General features: G+C 54.2%; 1 protein-coding gene across 3 annotated transcripts in view; it reads left to right on the forward strand.

Annotated features, from left to right (window-relative positions):
• CACNA2D2 (calcium voltage-gated channel auxiliary subunit alpha2delta 2) overlaps window positions 1-21951 on the forward strand; it is a 648687-nt gene that overhangs the window by 572591 nt on the left and 54145 nt on the right. For all 3 annotated transcript variants that reach the window (XM_050958643.1, XM_050958641.1, XM_050958642.1), the window contains 3 exons: window positions 2201-2308; window positions 8967-9045; window positions 12798-12847. In XM_050958643.1, the coding sequence (XP_050814600.1) occupies window positions 2201-2308; window positions 8967-9045; window positions 12798-12847 (237 nt within the window). The remainder of the gene's footprint in view (window positions 1-2200; window positions 2309-8966; window positions 9046-12797; window positions 12848-21951) is intronic.

Consider the following 21951-nt stretch of genomic DNA (forward strand, 5'->3'; position numbering starts at 1 on the left):
GCCGCCAGCGATCAGCTTTCCAGTCACTAACAGGCAGTCCTTTTCACCATCCCCTTCAGTGTCCCCCACAGGGTGCGCCTTGGATTGCATGGTGTTTCCTTCACCTCAGGGCTCTCACCCAGCATCACATGCAGCTGCTAAGCGCTGCATGAGGCTATCAGCAGTGCCCAGGCTGTCCTGGGGCAGGGCTGTCCTGGGGCAGTGCTCTGCTGGCAGGACCTGCCTGCGTTACTGCTGCAGCCCTGGCCAGATCAATGGAGAGTCTCAGGGATTGGAATTTCAGTTTTCACAGGAACTGCTGCCTCTTACATTTCATTAAAAAGTTCACAGGACCAGCATGAGAGAGCTTGGCTCAGACAGCCGCCAAGGCGGTGGGCCAGATAAAGATGAATGGCCCTATTAATCACTGAGCAGTAATAGTCACAACATAATTTCTGTCCAGACAGCCCCCACCCACAGTTCACCTCCACCACCTTCACCCCTGGAGAATCAGGCAGGGAAAACAGATTTGTCATGGCCACATGGTGAGCCAGGGCTGAGTCCTGCATAGAAACAGAGAAATCTGTACACACACATCTTGCTGTACTCACACTCACATGTACACAGACCCTGCTGTACTCACACGCCCATGCACACATTGCTGTGTGCATGCACACACACTGCTGTACCCACACACACGCACACCTTGCTGTACTCACATGCACACAATGCGGTACACATGCACATACACACTGCAGTACACACACACATGCACACACTGCTGTGCACGCATGCACACTGTTGTGGACGCAAACACACGCACACACATCTCTGTTTGCAAGTGGAAACGCACAGGCTGGCTTGCAGCCCTGGGCACTCACATGGATTGCAAACCCTTCCTGGAGAGACAGGGAGTTAGGTAGATTTGGGTTTGTCACCATCTGAGCAGCAGGAGAGACAGGTGTATAGGAGAGGAATTACCAATGGCTGCCCTGGTGCTCCCGGCTGCCCCAGCTTCTCCCAGCAGAGGGTGTTGTGGGGAGTGGGGGCAGGAGCCCAGGCCATGGGGGGAGCTCCCAGGTACATCAGCCCAAACCTCTCCCAGCAGGAGGTGCTGTAGGGATGGGACAAGACCAGCTACTCCAGCCCCAGCCTCTCCCACTGTCTGTTGTGTGCCTAGCTGAGCGTTCTTCCAGTTGCACGTTGCTCTTTTCTCCCTGTCCGGGCAGGTCCTGTGGTGCAGGCATGGCTCTCTTGCCCCTGCTGGCCCCTCTAGTTCCCTGACAGCTTCCTTATGCTCGTTCCAGGCAGAGGTGGAATCACCCTGGGCTGCCCAGCAGCAAGCACTGGGGGGTCCTCAATGGTTCTCGTTGATGGGTCATGGCATCCTCAGAGCAAAACTGGCTGTGGCCCCTTCTGCTTCCGTTTCCCTTTCCTTCCAGAGCCCAAAGTGCCCGGGCTATGTCTGAGAGGGGAAATTTGGTCTGAATCTCAGAGGAGACTTCTGGTGGCCTCTTCTCCCCAAGAGAGCAGTGGGCACCCCATGGCTTGGCTCATTTCAGACCAGGCTGGAGAATGGGGAGCCGGACTTTGCTGGCCAAGGGGAATCAGCCAGGTAACCTCCAAAGTCCTTCCTGGCTTCACTGAATAGGAAGGAAGTTGCAGCAGGTGTAATGGCCTGAGTGGGATGATACTGCGACTGATGCTACTCATCACCAGGGCTGCTTCTTGACAGGCGCTTCTGAGCTCTTCAGCCCTCATGCCCTGAGAATGGGGGCATGTTATGTGGATGTGGTGTTCTCACTCTTGGACATGTTTAGGCACCCACACGTACAATACAGAAACAATTCTGTAGGCACCTCGGAGGACACAGTGGTTACTATTCCGGGCATAGTGGCCTCCCAGAATGTCAGAGTGATCATTGGGATAAAACTCACACCCTCTGTGCTCCAAACACACTATCTGAGCCAAAGGAGAATCCCCCATAGATATCAGCAGTATTGGGCATATGACACATGATGGAGTAGTTCTGATCCCATCCAGCAGCAGACAGTGGGGCACAATACCCCAGCCAGTTTGTTGCTATGTATAATAGACACACACACACTGTATACAACCTTTCTTAGCAAAAGCCCATGCATTGGTTTAACCCAAGAGCATGACAGAGGCAATCAATGTGCTCTGTCCCTGCCCTCACTCTGTTTTTTGCTCTTGGTTGCAGTCCAACATCACGCGAGCCAACTGCAATAAGATGATCATGATGTTCACGGATGGCGGGGAAGACCGGGTCCAGGATGTGTTTGAGAAGTACAACTGGCCCAATAAAACAGTGAGTGCTCTGGTATTAGATGCATCAATCCCCTGCTGACGTGGTCCTGGTTCTAGTGCAGCCCATGAGCACTGCCCATGCTCCAACAGGCGGTATATGCGTTTGCTTCTTACCCAGAGTGACCAGATTGCTGTGTGCTGTGCGTTTGTTTCTTGGGCTCTACTCCTAGCTTCTCCCTGCCGGAGGCACTGTAAGGAATTGGGTAGGAGTGTTGGCTCTTGGAAGACACCCAGCTATTTCAATTTTCAGCCTTTCCCAGCAGGAGGTGCTGTGGAGAGGGTCAGGAGCACTGGCTGTGGGGGAGCTTCCAGTTACGCCAGCACAGCCTCTCCCAGCAGGGGGTGCTGTGGGAAGGGGGCAGGAGTGCTGGCTGTGGGGGAGCTCCCAGCTACTCCAGCCCCAGCCTCTCCCAACAGGGGGTGCTTGTAGGGAATGCTGCAAGAGCAGCAGCCACTGTAACTAGGCAGGGATGCAGATCAGAGGTTTACATCACAGCCCTTTATGGTGCTGCATTTAAAACAGGGGTGGGCAAACTTTTTGGCCCAAGGGTCACATCGGGGTTGCACAACTGTATGGAGGGCCAGGTAAGGAAGGCTGTGCCTCCCAAAACAGCCTGACCCCGCCCCCTATCCGCCCCCTCCCACTTCCCACCCCTTGACTGCCCCCCTCAGAACCTGTTCAACCCATTCAACCCCCCTGCTCCTTGTCCCCTAACTGCCCCCTCCCGGGACCCCTGCCTCCATCCAACCCCCCCTGCTCCTTGTCCCCTGACCGCCCCCTCCCGGGATCCCTGCCCCCATCCAACCCCCCCGCTCCTTGTCCCCTAACTGCCCCCCAGGATCCCATCCCCTTATCCAACACCTCCTACTCCCTGTCCTTGACTGCCCTCCTGACCTCTATCCACATCCCCACCCCCTGACAGGTCCCCCAGGCCTCCCACTCACAACCCTCCCTGTTTCCCATCCTCTGACCGCCCCCCACCAGAACCTCCACTCCATCCAACTGCCCCGTCCTCCCTGACTGCCCCCAAGGACCCTCTGCTCCCTTACCCAACCCCCCGCTCGCTGTCCCCTTACCAGCAGCAGGAACTCGCAGCCGCAGCCACAACACCAGGCCAGAGCCAGCTGCACTCCCTGTGCTACCCAGCAGGAGGGGCAGGCAGCGACATGGCTGTGGGGGATGGGGGCCAGTGGGGTAGAGGCTGGGAGGAGCTCAGGGGCTGGGCAGGACAGTCCTGCAGGCTGTAGTTTGCCCACATCTGATTTAAAAGCTGATATTAAATGTCCATTTTCAGTGTATTCTGCAGTTTCCAGGCGAGTGTGAGTCTCTCTCTCTCTCCATCTGGGCCCCGAGAGGGTTGATCAGAGCGGCTGAGGGAGGGCCTATATCCTGCCCTAGTTAACATTTACATACCTACAGACTCTCACTCTCTCGGGTCTGCAATGAAGGGACTGGTCAAAAGCATCCCCTTGGGTGGAGTCAAGATGTGTGTGAATTGCATTAGCAGAGCTGGGGGCAGGGAAACCTCCTCCTGGCTTTTAAGAGCAGATCCCTCTATACAGACTTACACACACACACACACACACACTCACTCTCTCTCTCTCTCTCCAACGCTCACAGTGAGCACAGTGGCTAACAAGTTGCTGTTCCACTACCTGGAGAAAAGAGTCCCATCATGGGATATTGGACACATGTGGCCTTGGATCCATTTTTGTAAGGAATAACCTAAGGTTTACAGCTAACGATCCACTGAGCTGCACTGATCCACTCTACTGTGACAGGCACATGCTGCTTCCTGTTAAGCATTCTGGGTAATGTAATCTATCAGAAACAACAAGGAGTCTGGTGGCACCTTAAAGACTAACAGACTTATTTGGGCATAAGCTTTCGTGGGTGAAAAAACATCTACAAAAGCTTATGCCCAAATAAATCTGTTAGTCTTTAAGGTGCCACCAGACTCCTCATTGTTTTTGTGGATACAGACTAACACAGCTACCCCTCTGATACTTGGTAGTCTATCAGGCCTTTCTTGTACTAAGAAGTGTTGTATTTAGAGCTACCACCTAGAGGGCATGCCAAACAGTATAGCCCAGAGTCCTGCCCAGGTGGCCATCCCATGCAGCCCGGCTGATTGCAGTGGGGTTGCACAGGAGATAGGTGAAGGCAGGATTTGATGCTGTGTGCAGCTATTGCTACGTTACGCGTGTGTAAGGAAAGCCTGGGTTAAAGGGTGCTGGTCTGGCAGGTGGGGACTGCCATGGTCCCAGCAGATTCCTGCTGAGCAGTGATCATTTCCACTGAGATGGGAGTGGGAAAAGCAGCCTTTGGGTTCAAGCTCACTGGAGACCAAAAGTCAGCCCTGTGCAGTGGAAGTTTGGTGTCGTATGTGAAATGAGGGCTCTATTCTCAGCCCACTGCGAGTATCCATAGCACAAAAGCCACTGCCACCCCAGCATTAGTCAGGTTACAGTCTCAAGTGAGAGGCTAAGGGCCATGGTGACGGAGGGCCAGTCTGGACTTGGAATTTGTCCAGATTCCAGCCACCAGAGCAGACCCCTAGTATGTGCAGGGGGAGCCGCGATTTGCACTGGGATCTGAAAACAGGATGTGATCCACTGATGCAAATTGCAGTGAACCCCATCTGGCTGCAGCTGCACAGGTGATGGGACCAGGGCAAGCCTGCAGGGTAGCCAAGGCCTGAGTTCTCCTTTAAGCTGAGGCCCTCCAGAGGCACAACGGAGGGGAAGTTTGCACAGCCACTACCTTGTGCTGTCCCTTGTGTTTGTGCACAAGGGCTGAGTCCCCAGGGGCACTGAGCCAAATGTGGAGCTGCTGCAGTCCAGCTCTGAGCTCAGGGGAGTCTTGTTAGCTACAGAGAGATCTGGCCTTTCCATCCTCTTCAGAGGAAAGGGGATGGACAAAAGGTTGGGGATGCAAGGGATGGACCTGCCAGTGAATGGGTCGTGCCTGCATAGCACCAGACAGGGATCTAGTGCACAGAGCCTCATGCCAAGGGCAGAAGAGCAGGCAAAGACATACCCGGGAAATACAATGGGGTTTCTCCCTGGGAACAACGTACTTTGAATGAGCCAGCGAGGTGGGCAGAGGTGGTATCATCCACCTGGCTCCCTCCGTCCCTTCCTGGGGCTGCCCGTCACAAGTAGCAGATTGAGCATGAGTCGGGAAAGGCAGGTGAGAAGCTCTGCAAGGGGGCTGGGAGTGAGTGAGTCTCTGGAGCTGCCTGGCACTGCGCCAGCTCATCACAAGGAAAGGGGAAACAGCCACCGGCTTTATCACCGGCTTCCACCTCATTTGATGGGAGCTATTACATCTGCCCTTCCTGCCTGCCTGCTCCTGCACTGAGCCACTGCCCCTGTAATGGGGCGGCTCACATGCCAGGGCTGTTTTATTACCTGTGCTGAAGCGTCAGGGAAGGAAATGGGCAGAGCTCCTTGCCCAGGCTGTTGGCACACAGAGGGAGGTGTCACAGGAGAGCCGGGCTGGGAGGGAGGGGAATGGGAACCCCTCGTAGTCTCCTGGTCCCATCAGCAGGGAGTGCTCTCAGGGGGCTGCTGGACCATGGGAGAGGAGTCCCCAGGAGGCAGGAGGGTTGTGCCCAGATGGCTCCTTTTCCTGCTAGTTTATTGGCAGCAGGTCACTGCGCTGTGACCGCCATCCATCCCCCCCAGTAACTCGGCAAAGGGGAGCGGGGAGTCCTCTCCAGCCTAGACCATGCAGCGGGAGTGGAACTGCTCCACGTTCATTAGTCCAGCCTCCACGGGCCAAGCATCCTTTCAATTGCTGGGGAGGACTGGAGGGTCAGCCAAGCAGCAAGCCCTCCAGCCCGACCCAACCCCTTGTCAGCCCTGCTCCCTCAGAGCTGGACCACACTGAGTGAATGGGAGAGAAGCACAGAAATGTAGAGCTGGAGGAAGTCTCCAATCCAGTCCCCTGGGCTGTGGCAGAACCAGGTCAGCCTAGACTAGCTCTGACAGTGTTTGTCCAACCTAGTCTTAAAACTCTCCAGGAACAGGGATTTTTCCACAACCCCCTTGGAGGCCTGTTCCAGAGCTGAACTATCTTGAGAGGTAGACAGTTTTTCCTAACATCAAAGCTAAATCACCGTTGCTGCAGATTAAGCCCATTACTTCTTGTCCTGTTGTCAGTAGGTGGGGGCAACAATTAGTCGCTGTCTTCTTTGTAACAGCACTTAACATATTTGAAGACTGTTATCAGGTGTGTGTCCCCCCCCCCCCCCACCATCTTCTTATCTCAAGACTAAATACCCCATTTTTTTAGTCTTTCCTCACAGATCAGGTTTTCTAACCTTTGATCATTTTTGCTTCTCTTCTCTGGAGTCTCTCCAGTTTGTCCACATCTTTCCCAAGTGTGACACCCAGAACTGGACCCAGCACTTCAGCTGGAGCCTCAACCGTGCCAGGCAGAGCAGAACAATGACCTCCTGTGTCTTACATGCAACACTCCTGTTAATATACCACAGAATGATACTACCTTTTTTGCAACTGCATCACACTGTTGACTCGTATTCCATTTGATCCACTCTAACCCCCAGATCCTTTTAGGCAGCATGGCCACCTAGCCAGTTAGTCCCCATTTTGTAGTTGTGCATTTGATTATTTTTTCTTTCTAAGGGCTTGGCTACACTCGAAACTCCAAAGCGCTGCCGCGAGAGTGCTCCCGCCGCAGCGCTTTGAAGTGCAAGTGCGGTCGCGGCGCCAGCGCTGGGAGAGAGCTCTCCCAGCGCTACACGTACTCCACCTCCTCGAAGGGATTAGTTTACAGCGCTGGGAGCCGTGCAGCTTTACACTGGCGCTTTACAACGCTGTAACTTGCTGCGCTCAGGGGTTTTTTGTTTTCACACCCGAGCAAGAAAGTTGCAGCGCTGTAAAGCACCAGTATAGCCAAGGCCTGAGTGCTGTATGTTGCACTTGTCTTTACTGAATTTCGTCTTGTTGATTTCAGACCAATTCTTCAATTTGTCAAGGTTGTTTTGAATTCTAATCCTATCCTCCAAAATGCTGCCAACCAATCCCAGCTTGGTGTCCCCTGCATATTTTGTAAGCACACTCTCCACTCCATCATCCAAGTCATTAATGAAAATATTAAATTGTAACATATCTGAGACCAACCCCTGCAGGACCCCACTAAATACATCCTCCTAGTCTGACAGCAAATCATGGATAACTACACCTTGAGTACGGTCTTTCAGCCAGTTTTGCACCTACTTTATAGTAATTTAATCTAGACAAAGAGAGAGTGTTGCATGCTGGGAGCAATAATCTACAGCTGCTGCTTGGCTCAAAAAGCTGTCTAGATCAGGTGGAAGTCAAACATTTTCCTACCCCCACCCGTGCATTTACTGTAAAAGCAAGAGTAATAAGTGTCTCAGTACTAACAATGCTAAGCTGATTCGATCGGGGTGCTTTGAGAGATTGACGGAAAATACTGGATCTTACAGACTGAGGGTCTATGGGGAGCGAGATTTTCTTCGCTTTAGGTTGTAATAACATTTTCAAAGCTGAGCAACCCGGCTGAGCAAAGCAACGTTTAACTGACTGACTGATTGAGAGTCAACGGGACTCAGGCTCCTGAATAAGTTAGGCATAGCAACATGGAGCAGAACAGTACCTAAATGCCTTCCCCAGGCTGGCCCTAAGTCCAGGGTGCACACAGGGAGTGAACCAGGCCACAGACAGGATCAGCAGGAGACCCATCAGTGAAATGGTGGGCGGGCATCAGAGGCAGCATGGTCTAGTGGAGAGGGGCACAAGCCTGAGCCTCAGGAGATCTGGGCACTTTTCCCAGCTCAGTCACTGCCTGGATGTGCTACTGGGCAAGTCACTTCACTTCTCTGGCTCATTGTCCCTGTCTTGCCTTTTTCAGTTGTATGCGACTGTCTCTCGCTGTGTTTGTACAAGGAGGCCCTGATCTCAAGTGGGGGCCTTAGGAGAAGAAAAATAATTTGGGAGCTTCTGTCTCCCAGTCCCATGCTCTGTCCGCTAGACCACACTGCTGTGCTCATCGATTCCTAGAGTTTGAGGGCAGATGGGGCCATCGGATCGTCCAGTCTGGCCTCCTGCAGGCCAGAGAACCACACCCATTTGCCCCTGTGCCAAGTCCGCTAACCTGGGTTTGGCTAACGCCAAGGCAGCCAAGCCTGGATTTGAAGACACCATTGGATGAAGGGGGGGTAGGGATAGCTCAGTGTTTTGAGCATTGGCCTGCTTAAATCCTGGGTTGTGAGTTCAATGCTTGAGGGGGCCATTTGGGGATTGGTCCTGCTTTGAGCAGGGGGTTGGACTAGATGACCTCTTGAGGTCCCTTCCAACCCTGATATTCTATGTTTCCACTGCTTCCCTTGGACCTTGTTCCAGTGCTTGGTCGCCCTCGCTGTGAAACATTTGTGCCTTGTTTCTAGTTTCAGATTGTCTGCCTTCAGCTTGCAGCCCTGGGCTCCTGCACTGCAGTGCCCCAAGCCCAGCCAGGCCAGCTAGCTCTGTGAGGGCCTTCAGCCTGAGCTGGTACATGGCCCAGCTCTCATGGCGTTGCACTCTGGTGTGAGACATTCCGGGGCGTGGTGCAGTTAGCAGATCTCTGCCTCTGTCCCCCGTTACTAACTCGCCTCCCGTTCCGCCAGGTGCGAGTGTTCACCTTCTCGGTGGGGCAGCACAACTACGACGTGACCCCCCTGCAGTGGATGGCTTGTGCCAACAAAGGTAAGTAGGATGGCGCTGGGGGGGAATAGCCAGCACGCCATGAACAGTGGGGCAAATAGGGGAGGGAGGCAGCTCCTACCGGCCGGGCTCTGAGCGGGGTGGGCAGGGCACTGTTGTGGGGAAGCTCACCCCGCTTGATGATTGCATGGCATTGCCCACTGCAAGCAGATATAACCTCCGAGGAACAGGGCTGTGGCTTTGCTGCTACATTGTTTAACTGGAGGGTCCAGCTGATGTCTTGCCCCTCGTGCTCTGGCGCTTTGGGGTACGGGGCCCAGCGAGGAGCTAGGGTGCCAGGCCCGGCACTCTGTGGCTCACTCTGTGCAATTCACAAGATGCTCCAAATAGTCTCTCCCTGCTTTCCAGAGCGTCTCAGAGCCCTGGCAACATAACAAACCTAACCCAAGAGTGCCACCTGCTGACTGATTGGGAGCCTTCAGGGAAAGTGCAGGAGAGGCGCCCTTCGCTGACGGAAGGCATCTGTGCTTTCCATCTGCACAGGCAAAGCGCCTCCTCCCGATCTGACCTTCCCCAGTGGCCGAGGTGGAGAGAGGAGACAAAATCTCCCTGGGAGCCAGTGCTGTGTGCTGCTCACTGTCCCAGCTGGGAGACGCCTCTCCTTCAAAGCTGGACTGCACAGAAAACAGAGTCCCCTCACCTCAGCTCCATTCATATGCACCCCAGCACAGAGACAGGCTCACCTGCTCTGCTGGCCCATGCAGCAGAGGGGCCAAGGACCAGGCTGAGGTGCCTTCACCCTCCAATAGCTCTGTCGCACTGAGTGGCAGAGGAGGTGCATGCGAAGTTTTCTCTGCCTTTGCTGTCTGGATAGAGGGCTCCAGGCTGGCACCATTCGCTGGCATGTAGTTGCCTGTAAAGGGAAAGGTAGCCAAACCTGTGTCAGTTCTGTGCCCACTGGGAACACTGTCTGCCAGGGGAGCCAGATGGCATATGCAGGACCCCCACACATAGGGGAGGGGAGCTGCTTGTGGGGGTCACTGCCATGAGTGCAGAATGGGGACATGGAGCAGATTATGGGGAGGGCCTCACCCTGTAGCAGAGCTGCCCAGGAGTGGGGTTGGGGTGGTGGGGTTCCATGAGCAAAGGAGCCAACTAGGCCCTAAGGAGCAGTGAGCCTCTCCTCGGGAGCTGACTCAGGACCAGGGATAGGCTGGGGCAGTTAGTCCCCCCACTTCCCCCACACTGCTTGGAGAGGCCTGGCACAGGGCTCCTCCCACTCTGCCTGGCACAGCCCTCTCCTCTCCTGCCATCAGCTCAATATCTCTTTCCCCGCCTGACGAACGTATCTGCCAGTCCCAAGCCCTCTCCTATGGCCTGCTCTGTGGGGGAGCCGTGAGGAGTCTTTGCTGTGCCCCCTGCACTCACACCTCCACTCCCTGAGCCTGTTGTGTGTCCCTTCCCCAGGCTTCTTCAGCAGCCTCCCGGCTCCGGCCTCTGCCAAGGATGCTCCCTCTCCACCTCTCCATTCCCGCGAGTCTCTCTCCCTCCTCTCTGCCTGCTGCCTCCCTCTCTGCCTCTTCCCTAGCCCACACTGCTTTTGGATCTCCTTCGTCCCTGACCAGGGATCTCCCCCTTACCTGGCTGTATCAGTCGCGGGCACCCATCAACCCCTGGGCTAACATTAATTCAGCTATCCTCTCAGTGCCCTCTCCCCTCCCAGCATGTCTGGGAATTCATGCACCATGTGCCTACAGCGTCTGTTCCTCACCCCTCTTAGCCCCACGTGAGTCTCAGTTACCACATTGCAGCCCCACAGCAGGTTATGCTCATTATGGCTTATCAGCTCCCATCCGCGCCTCACTTGTGGGAACACGGGGTGCCCAGCAGTTACAGCAATAGACTCTTGGGGTGGGGTCCCGGTTCTGCATCTCACTCAGCATGTGGGTGCTAAGGTTTTGGAAAGTGACCCATGATTTTGGGAGCCTGAGACCCCTGATTTTTCAGTGGATGCAGACAACCCACTCTCTGCATATTGGCCTCTTTCAGGGGATTCATGCTGGGCCTCAGCACCGTGGGGTGCACATGCTGTCTTGGCTGCTGGAGGTTTACTAGGGAAAGCTGCCTGCCTGCTTAGCTGGGCTGATGGTTGGCCTCATAGCTGGGCTGTGGAGATAAGAGAGCTGTGGAGTTGATGGGAGGGGTGGCTGCCAGAGAGGCCGAGGAGCAGGAGCCTTCAGCCAGAGACTGGTGAGATGCTACCCAAGAAACCGGATCCTCTCAAAGAGCAGAGCCCAGGGTGATTCTGATGGGTTCAGACAGAATCTCTGGGTTCCTGTGCGAATCCCACCAAGGGGTTTTACTAAGGGCTTGAAGCGGCAAGCCATGCTTTGAAGAGACCCGCACTGTACACCCCGAACCAAGGGTGACTGGCCTCCTGATCCATGGGACTCAAACGCTCTGTGAGGGATTAGGACCACTAGTGACCTGGCAAGAGGGCCGAAGCTATAGCAAAAAATCAACAGGCAGGCTAGATAGTGGTTGCTCCAGAATGGAGGGGAGACTGAGGCAAGATTATGGTGTCACTTGGTTTTGCCACAAGGAGGTGCTGAAGATCAAAAGTGACCACTGACAGGCTCCCCAAATCACTGGTCTGTTTTGAAGCTGATTGATGCCTTGCTATTATCTAATGTGGGGGAGGGGCACTTTACAAACTGCCTCCTGAATTCCTAGGGTTTTGGGTGGCATGCTCTATAGACTGACAGCATTGGTGCTAGCTGCAGCAGAGCCTGGGAGAGTGGCTCGGCTCAGGTTCCTCCACATGGGCCTGATCCTACAGCTCATTCTGGACCTGCCTCACCCATGCTGTTCCAGGCCTGCTCTCTCCCTCCGCTCCAGCTCTGCCCCTGCCCTTCAATCCCAACCCAAAGCCCTCTGCTATCATAGAATATCAGGGTTGGAAGGGACTTAAGGAGGTCATCTAATCCAACCCCCTGCTCAAAGCAGGACCAATCCCCAGACAGATTTTTGCCCCAGATCCCTAAATGGCTCCCTCAAGGATTGAGCTCACAACCCTGGTTTTAGCAGGCCAGTGCTCAGACCACTGAGCTATCCCTCCCCCCATGCCCACAGCCCTACCGGTGCTTCTCAATCCCAATCCACAGCTCCTCCGCCCCCACTGTCCCAGACCTGGGCTCCCACCCATAAATTCTGCCCATGCCCATCAACGCCTGACCCACAACTAGGGTGACCAGACTGCAGATGTGAAAAATCGGGATTGGGGGGTAATAGGAGCCTATATAAGAAAAAGACCCAAAAATCTGGACTGTCCAGATAAAATCGGAACATCTGGTCACCCTACCAACAGCCCTCTGCTCTGCCAGCCCTGAGCTCCACCCACCCCAGCTTTGTGCATGCCCTTTGCTCCTTCCCTGTGGGATTCAATCTTTGTTCTGGCCCTTACAGCTCCTTTCAGTCTCATTTCTCCACAGCCCCATCTGTTTGTTTGCCTGCAGAATCCTGCCCTGGTTTCAATCCAAAGAGAGCGACTGGGGATCCTGCTCCCCACTCCCCATTGCTGGCTCCTTCCCCCCACCCAGGACCCATTGTCTCTAGGGCCCAGGGCTCTAGCTCAGGGATCCCTGAAGGTGGTACCCATGGGACTTTGGGATCACATCCTCAGTGACTCTGAGGCTGTGAGGAGGGAGGGCACTGGGGAAAGGGCGAATGGGGAGGTACCAGGCTGTGCACAATGGGCGTGTTTCTACAGCTCCCTGCTTTGTTTTTCTGCATAGGTTACTACTTCGAAATTCCCTCGATTGGGGCCATCCGAATCAACACACAGGTAAGGAGCCGCCCCGGGCCCTCAGCACACATACACCCAGAGATCCACCAGAGGGAAGGTCAAATGGTCCCTCTAGTCTGACCTCCTGCATGACACAAGGTAGAGAACCAGCTCCTGGGGTTCTTACATTGGACCTAGTGGCTTGGGCTCTGAGAGAGACACCTAGTGCTGGGGTAGGACTCCAGCTGATGGAGGAAAAGCCAATCCAAAGCGGGAGTTAATCGCCCTCATTCTTACACACAGGCACCTCTTTCCAGGTTGTCCTTAGCTGGCTTCATCTCCCAGCCACTGGATTGTCTGCCAGCGAGCCCAGTAATGTTGCCTCTGGACGGGGCTGGCTGGGCCTGCATTAGATTTTTCTCCCCTGGAATCCCCCACTGCTGCCCCAGCACAAGTGCTGCCTCAGAGTAAGAGCCCTGGCGCACACCGGCGGCCAACATTGTTGCTGCCCTGCTAGCTAGCATGGCACCGAGCACAGGTGTAGAATGCTGCTGGCGCCTCCTCTACCCCACAGCTGCCAGCATGCCAGCTGCAGTGGTGGTAGATCAAGCGGGGAATGCTAGTGCAGACATGGCCTTCGCAGGTGAAGGTTTTACCCCTGTTCCTGCAGCGGAGCTCGAACACGTCTCTGGTGCACGGGCAGCATCGCCTCAGAAGTGTGGGGACAGATGTGCCGGTGCTGGCAGGGGCCCAGGGACTTCCGTCTGCCCAGGACTGGGGCCAAAGGGAGTCAGATCAAAGGGCCAGAGCTGGCTCTGATCCAAGCAGACTTCACCAGGAGAAATGTTTCCTCTCTCACCTCATGCCCCAAAAACAGCGCATCCATCACTGACGATTTTTAAATCCAGATTGGCTGTGTTTTGTAGAACCTCTCACCTACCCCTTGGACTCTGGACTGGTACAATAGGAATTATTCTGGGGAAGTTTGCTGGCCAAGGTTATCTAGTCTGATCTCCTGTGTGACCACAATGCCCGCTTCTGGCCGTGGGATCTATGAAATCTGCAAACTGCAAACCCTGCCTGGCCATTCCACCCTGCTCTGCAGATGCCTCAGTCCCCACCTGCAGCCCACTCGCCCTGCTGTCCCAGCCTTGAATCTTTCCCAGGGCCAAACCCCCAAGCACCCTGAATTGCTGAGTACCTAATGCAGGCAGACATCTATGGGGTGCCCAGCTGGGGCCCCCAGACCCATTTCAGCGTGACCTGAGTCCATGTTGGGAAAGGAGGGCAGGAACCAGGTACCCGTCACAGAGCCTGATGAGCCACATTATTGAAATGAATGGCCCACTTCTTGGATCTTGTTTTCCCTTCCCTCCTTAAGTGGCTAGTTATTAAACTTCATACTTTAATCCACATGGAGTGGAGCGAGCGGCGCTAGCTGATCTGTCAGGCTGTTCAAGGTGACAGACAGCAACTGAGAGCTGAGGACAAATTATTAGCTCCAGGCAAATGGGGCTGCCGGGCTGGGCTAGTAGCCTTCTGTTCACAGCTCGGCCAGGCCTTCCAGCCAGACAATTGCAAAACAACGCGGCAAAAGAGGGAGGGGGAAAATGAATGGGAGAGTGAGCGAGCTTCAGCTGGTTGTACAAGGTTGTCCATGGGATGTTGGGGGCTGGCCTGTCCCCTTGCCTCGCTGAATGGCTGGGGATGTTCTGCTTTGCCCCTGGTTCTCCTTCTCATCTGTGGTCAGGGCCGGCTCCACAGTTTTTGTCACCCCAAGCAGGAAAAAAAAAAAAAGCTGTGATCGCAATCTGCGGGAGCTCTACCGCCGTTTCAGTCTTCAGTGGCAATTCGGCGGCTGGTCCTTCGCTCCAAGAGGGACCCGCTGCCAAATTTCCGCCAAAGAGCCCGACGTGCCGCCCCCTCCATTGACCGCCCCAAGCACCTGCTTGCTGGGCTGGTGCTTGGAGCCAGCCCTGTCTGTGGGGACAGTTCTCTGCTCCCTTTGCCTTTCCTTGGTTTCTCTGCAGCAGACATGTTGGATACTCAAAGGGAAACCAGCAAGGATTGGGAGCAAATAAAGTCCTGGTGTCCCCATCCCTTGCCCCAATCCTGGGATAGGGTTTGAGTGTCGTGTTGTCCCCTCCGCCATCCCATCCTGGGGTAGGATCCAGATGCCATGTGCTCCCCACACCCTGATCCTATGACTCTGGGGTAGGGTGTAGGTATGGTCCATCTTGTGGAGATGGAGAATGAGACAGATGGGGAGCCCTGTATGGTTACGGAGCAGTCCAGTGGGGGATGGGTGCTGTGAGCAGAGCAGGGGGGTACGCTCAGGAAATGTTGCATGGCACTGTCGTGGTCCTAAGTGACACATGGTCAGTTTGAAAATCATGGGCCATATCCTGAGCTGGTGCTGCCGAGGACCTGGCCCGAGAGTAAAGATGCAAGCAATAAAATCTTTCTCTCGATTAGCATTGCCAACTCTCTTTCTGTGTTTGGCACTGGTACAGCCACTGCTGGAATCCGATGTCCAGTTCTGGGACCCACCATCCAAGGAGGATGTTGATACAGTGGAGTGGGGTCAAAGAAGAGCCATAGGAATGAGTAAAGGACTAGAAAATCTGCCTTATAGCGATAGACTCATAGGGTATGTCTGCCCTGCCGCTGGCATGAGCTTCCCAGCCTGGGTAGACAGACTCCAGCCCCACTAGTGCATTACTAAAAATAGCAGTGTGGATATTACAGCTTGGGAGCTCCAGCCCACCTGACCCTCTAGCCTTGAGAGCCCCAGGTGCAGCCCAAGCCAACGCACCTACACTGCTGTCTTTAGCGCACTACCGTGAGCCCCACTAAGGCGAGTCTGTCTGCATGGAGAAAGGCTGCAGTGTCCACATACCCAAGGAGCTCAACCTATTTAGCATAGCAAATTGAAGATTAAGGGGCAACTTGGTCACAGTCTGTAAGTACCTTCCTGGGGAGCAACTATTTGCTGATGGGCTCTTCAAGCTAGCAGACAAAGGTCTAACACAGTCCAATGGCTGGAAGATGAAACTGGCCAAATTCAGACTGGCAATAAGGTGTAAATTGTTAACAGTGAGAGTAATTGATCATTGGAACGATTTTCCAAGCATCGTGCTGGATTCTCCGTCACCAGCAACTTTTAAATCAAGATTTGGATTTTTTTTTTAAAAAGTTTGCACTAGTTTGAAAGGAATTATTGTGGGGCAAGGCTCTGGTCTGTGCTATGCAGGAGGCCACTGTAGATGATCACAGCGCTCCCTTCTGGCCTTGGAATCTGTGGATTACAAGCCTTACAGATTTGATGATTTCCTTCACCTCCTAGCTCCTGGAGTCAGGTGATTTTACGAGAATCTCAGCTTGAAAACACAGCCCCTAATAGCTCAGAAACAGGAAAACAACTAAAAAGACCAACCAGCAATGCAGAGCTACAATGTATTCGTTTCTCAGAGGCATCCGTTCTCTGCATTTAACGTCTCGGCTTCAGAGCAGTAATTGTATCCCTTTGAAATTAAGTGTAAAACATGATCAGAATCACACTGACACAAAGCACACCGCTGTCTTGAATCTGAGCTCAGACGGCCTTGGAGTCTGTTGCCTTTCTCCTGAAAAGTCAAACTCCATCCATGTAATGGCTCTGAGAGGGGTTGCTCGGGTGGGATAATGTAGCCATTTGTGTCCCCCGTTCTTAGTGCCTGGGGTGAGGCAGAGTAGATTGGTTGGAACGGAGGGTAGTAAAGTGAAGCTGCTGTGCTAGTGACAGATGTCACATTACTGGGCTCATTGGCGTCTGCTGCTCCCCACATTCAAAAAGCTAAATCACCAGCATGTTCGTCTGGACGTGCTCCAGACTACTGTTTGTCTGATCTGGCCACGGGCCTGATCCTGCAGTCCTCCCTCGGGCAAACCTTCCCATTGGAACTGAGAGTTTTGATGAGAATGTGATGAGCCAGGCACCATTTTGCTGGGCAACCAGTCCTGTCCTCCAGCGTCGTCTGCAGTTATCGTCTCCCTCACTACACCTCCGCTACCCATCGCGCAGTGGAACTGCACCCAGTCTAGTGGTGGCCAGGCCAGAGAGAGGCTGCTGAGCTGAACATGGCTCTGGGTCAGATCTTTGCACTCCAACCATTTAGGCTCCTGCTTTTAAGATCCAGAGGCCATTGGTTCAGTTCCTGCTCCCACACTGGGAGTGCAGAGTAACATGAACATCATATGCAACTGGCGTTCACACAGCCAAGACATTTCCCAGGGCTCTGCCAGCGCAGTTTGGAGAATTGCTGAGCTGGTGCCTGAGCCATCCCCATCCCCATCCCGGCCGACCCCTGGTGCTCCTGGCCGTCCAGAGCCATTCAGCAGAGACTCCTCCACAATCACTCGGAAGGGCTTGGCCAACAACTCACCATGCTGAGTCCCTGCATATGGTGAACGGCTGGACTTCCCCATCACATCCATCTCCCCTGATGACATTCCCACTGGACTCTGATGGGGTCACTGCCAGGTTCTTGACCCAGTGATCACTTGAGATTGGGGACAGGGCTGCATCTTGCAGCTCTGCAGTTTGCCAGAAGGCCCCTCATACATGGTGCAGCTGTAAGTTTTCTTAGGGGGCCCATAGGGCAGTGTGAACAGGTTGGGAGGCCAGGGGTGGATGTTCTGGAAGAAGTGGCTCCTTGTCCCTACCTCTGTCCTGTAGTGCTGCTCACAGAAGGGTTTGGTGGTTTGTCCCATATCCCCCAGCCTGGCCTTGAGGAAAATGAGTGAGTCCCAGATGTGGCTGGGCACGTAGGAAGGAGAGGGTGTGATGGGCCCAAGGCCTGCAGTAGAGCTGGCTATTGAACCGTATGCTTCCACAGTGTCGCATCGCATCGGGGGCCCGTGGTGATGTCATGCCACTTCCTAATGCTGCCTCCCAGGGCGAGGACGCACCCTGTGATGCAGAGTCGCTGTGCGAAGGTGTGCTGACAAGCGTAAAAGGGAGGCAGCCTGAGGGGGCAGAGAGAGACCCCTGAGCCCTCGGTGCTGCCTGGGACCCTCCCTTTCTCTGGCACAGCCCCCCAGCACTCCTCAGAGCATTTGGCCTGCAGTGAACGTTTCCAGCTCAGACTGGAACATGGGAATATCTCTCCCAGCCCCGCCAGCCCTCCAGCTGTGTGACCCAGTGCATGGCGCACCCAGAGCAGCTGGCCAGCGAGACTTGCTGCCAGCCGGCAGTTTGTGGGGCTGAGCCAGGGCCCAGTAAGGCCCAGACACCACAGCGGAGGAGGTATCGCTTGTGTGGTCATGCTTTGCACTGGAATTTGCCATTTGCTTTGAATTCTTTCCGTGTGGCTGACGGCACTTGCTTCCCTCTTCTCCGTTCTTTGCCTCCGCTTCCTCCTGCCGCCTCCTTCGCCAGCCAGCGATCATCTCCACCCTTCAATCCCATTTCGACAGGGTACTCACAGCTGCCTGTCCAGCCAGATCCCTCCTCCCAGTCCCCCATGGCTGTGCCAGCGGGGAAAGGCATGGGGCAAAGCCTCTCACAGGGTATCTGCGGCAGAGCTGAGAACCTTTCTCACTATGTATCTACACTGCAAGCACAGGCTGGGATGTTGATGGACCTGAGCTAGCCTGAATCTTGCTTTGCTTGGGTTCTGGAGCACTGAAACCATGGCAACACAGGCACCATCGTGGGCTGCACGAGCCCGCCTGGAACCCTGTGGAATCACTCGGGCTTCTGCACCGCAGCTCGCTTGGTACATCTACGCGAGCTGCAGGGGAGACATGCCCTTAGCACTCTTGTTTCCAACTGATTGGCACGGGTGCGGATCCATGTGCTCACGGAGAGTGGGGTGTACCCACAGCGGTAAGGCACTGGAGGTTGGTTTCTTTCAGAATTCACCTCCAATACTCTAATTTTAAACAGCTCTGCAGGGTTGCCGCCGGATAGCTGTGCCACTGCTGTCCTGTGGGGACTCAGGTCTGTTCGGAGCAGGGCTCCATGACCCGGTGCTGCAGCTGAGTGGAGAGACAGTGGTCAGAGCGCTGGCAGGAGACCAGAGTTCGGTTCCCTGCTCTGTCCCATGCAACACTGAGCTTCCGACTGGGGATACCAGCCCTGCCCTGCTGAATAGGGGTGGGATAAATAGATTAAAGAGTGTCAGGCGCCCAGATATGACAGGGGCCATATAAACAGCTTAGACAGATAGTTCTCCCACGGGGGTAAACGGTGAGCGGGGATACAGCTTTAATGCCATCCCTGGTGTTCTCCTAGGAGCTGTGCTTTCTCTTTCTGGCTGCATGGCTCCCTCCTGCCCCATGTCTTCTCCTTGCTTCTCTCTCTTGTCATCCAGATAGAATACAGCCCGCTCAGGGCCCAGGCTCCAGCCTGCTGCTCTCTCCATGGCAATCTGCAGGGACGGGTTAATCGATTTGGGGAGAAGGGAAGGCTGATTGGCAAGCACTGCCCCCTAATGCACTTGGGCAGGTGACCGAGAGCACAGAGCCTCCAGTCTGTCCCCATTCGTTCCCCCTACTCTGGCACCCAGGGAGATGCTGGTTTAGAAAGGATTTGTAAAGGATTGGGTGTTTTGCATCACTCCTGGTGCTCCCCTCAACACCCTCCTTCCGCTGTGGTCTGCAGCGCTGGTGGGGCTCAGCTGCTTAAATCCTTACCGAGCCTGCAGGACAAAAAACTACTTTCTCATGGGAGCCACCTCGCGCCTGGGTGTGCTCTCTGTCGCAGCAGTGCTGCCATGGGGGTAGTACAGGGTGAGTGAATGAGAGGGGAGGTGGGCACTGCTACCTCACTCTTTCCATTAGCACATTTCAAAGTGCTTTACAAAAGGAGGGCAGTGCCATGATCCTCATTTTACAGATGGGGAAACTGAGGCACAGAGTGAGGCTGTGAGTTGCCTAAGGTCACCCAGCACGGCAGAGCTAGGAACAGCACCCAGATCTCCTAAATGCCAACCCAGTGCTCTATCCTCTAGCCCACACTGCTTCCCAGAAGCAGGGGCGGGAGACTTCCCCCACAAACATTTCCCATGCTGCATGCTCAGGCCTAGGTGTTCAAAAGGGGCTAGTGATTTGGGGGGCTCAACTTGAGACTCCTCAAAGGGGCCTGGGTGGGGAGCACCCATCGACTGGAAATCCTGCCCCTTTAAGGAGTCTCAGGTTGGGCCCCCAAACTGGCCTTGACCTGTGTGCCTGAGTCAATGCTGAATGCTTGTCAGTGCTGCTGTCAATGTCTGGCGCTGCGCTGGTGGGGGGATGGGTTTGTTTGGATGGTTCTCTGCCGGCGGGGGCAGAAGGAAGGACCCTGCAATGACACAGAGCCTGTGCATGCCCAGAGAAAGACGGGTGTCATGGTGGCAGTAGAAGAGACAGAGAAAGAATTGTCCAGAGCCAGTCCCTCCCCCGTCCACCCCCATGTGCGCAGTCCAGCTCCAAGGGGATTTCTTTGCCTTCAGCTCAACGGCATCACTTAAAGGCAGTGTCATCTAGTGGTTAGAGCAGGACTGCAGGACTCTGAGGTCCCATTCCTGGCTCTGCCGTTGACTCTGTGTGCCTTGGGCATGGCGTCACCTCTCTCTCTTTCCCCATCTGTATGGTGGGAACAGTCGTGAGGCTTCACTGATGAGTGTAACCTTGGGTGGGAAAGCCCCTTATGGAGCACCCAGTGTTTGGGTCTGTCACAGGGCATCTGAGGGGAGATGGGCCCCAAGCTTAAGTCTCCTTCCCAGGTGGAGAGAATAACAGTCATGTGATGTGATAAATGAAAGAGGGGGGTTAGCTATAAAGTCCCTCTTGGTGGCTGTTCTCTGCTTGCTTTACCTATAAAGGGTTAACAGAGCCCCCCAGGTAAAGGAAAGGGAGTGAGCACCTGACCAAAAGAGCCAATGGGAAGGCTAGAATTTTTTAAAAATGAGGAAAAACTTCCCCTTTGTCTCTGGTCGTTCTCTTGTGGCTGAAGAGACAGGGGCAGCAGGAATGCTGTGTAAAGTTTGAACTAGGTATGAAAAATTAACTCCCATACCTTTAAGGATTCACTGGGACAGGGAATGTTTAGATAGATGCCATCAGGTTTATTTCTTTATTTTGGCATGTGGATTTCCTCTATGTTAAGCACAGGTATTTTTGTTTTCTTTTTGTAATGTTAAGCTGGACCCCAAGGAGCCATTCCTAGTGTTTAACGCCTTTTCAGTTGCTCTATAACATTTAGCAATAGCTGATTTTCCAGATGTTTCCTTTCTTTTTTTAATAAAATTTACCTTTTTTGAAAACCTGATTGGTTTTGTGTCTTAAAAAGACTGTGCATATGCTTTTCAATTAGCTGGTGGCAACAGCTGGCTTTCCCTTTTGTTTGTTTTCTTTCTCAGCTTCCCCAAGGGCAGGGTGGAAAAGCCGAGGGGCCTCAAGGTAAACTTCCCAAGTGAGTTTTTCCAGGATTTGGAAGAGGCAGTTTTCACTGAGTGGCGGCAGCATTTACCAAGCCAAGATCAGAGAAAAGCTGTGACCTTGGGAGTTTAATACAAGCCTGGAGTGGCCAGTATTAATTTTTAGAATCCTTGTAGGCCCCCACCTTCTGCACTCATAGTGCCAGAGTGGGGAATCAGCCTTGCCACGTGGCTAGTGAGTCTGGTAACCTGATCCAGCCTTGGGGAGGCCTGGAGCGAGTAGGCATTGCAGGAGGTTGGTGGATGCCTGCAGATGCGGCAGGAAGGAAAGAGGCTCCCAGAGCAGAGGGGCTGTCCCAGCTTGGGACTCTAAAAAGGCAAACAGGTCTTGGAAGGAAGGGGGCTGGGTGCTGTGGGAGAGTAGGGCAGAGGAGACTTTATATTTGAGTTTATTTTATGGCAGTAAACCAGCCCCCAAGGAGGGGTGTTGTTACTGGACACAAATCTCTATGGAGTTACTGAGTGAAGGGGAAACTGAGGCAGGGTACTGCAGGAGCCACTCCTGGCAGCAAGGGGAAGCTTGGGAGGCAGCTGACCATGTTACAGGGTTGCTATACCAGACTTTCAAGGGGAAATACTGGTGTGGCAGTTCTCATCCTGCCAAGCCCCAGACGAGACAAAGACTTAGCCACACCCAGATCAGCCAGGCAGGCTACGGGATTGCGTGGAGCCCCTGGCTAAGAGTTCCTCTGGCTGATGTTG

Source organism: Gopherus flavomarginatus, chromosome 6 (genome assembly GCF_025201925.1).
Source record: "Gopherus flavomarginatus isolate rGopFla2 chromosome 6, rGopFla2.mat.asm, whole genome shotgun sequence".
Classification (NCBI taxonomy): Eukaryota; Metazoa; Chordata; order Testudines; family Testudinidae; genus Gopherus; species Gopherus flavomarginatus.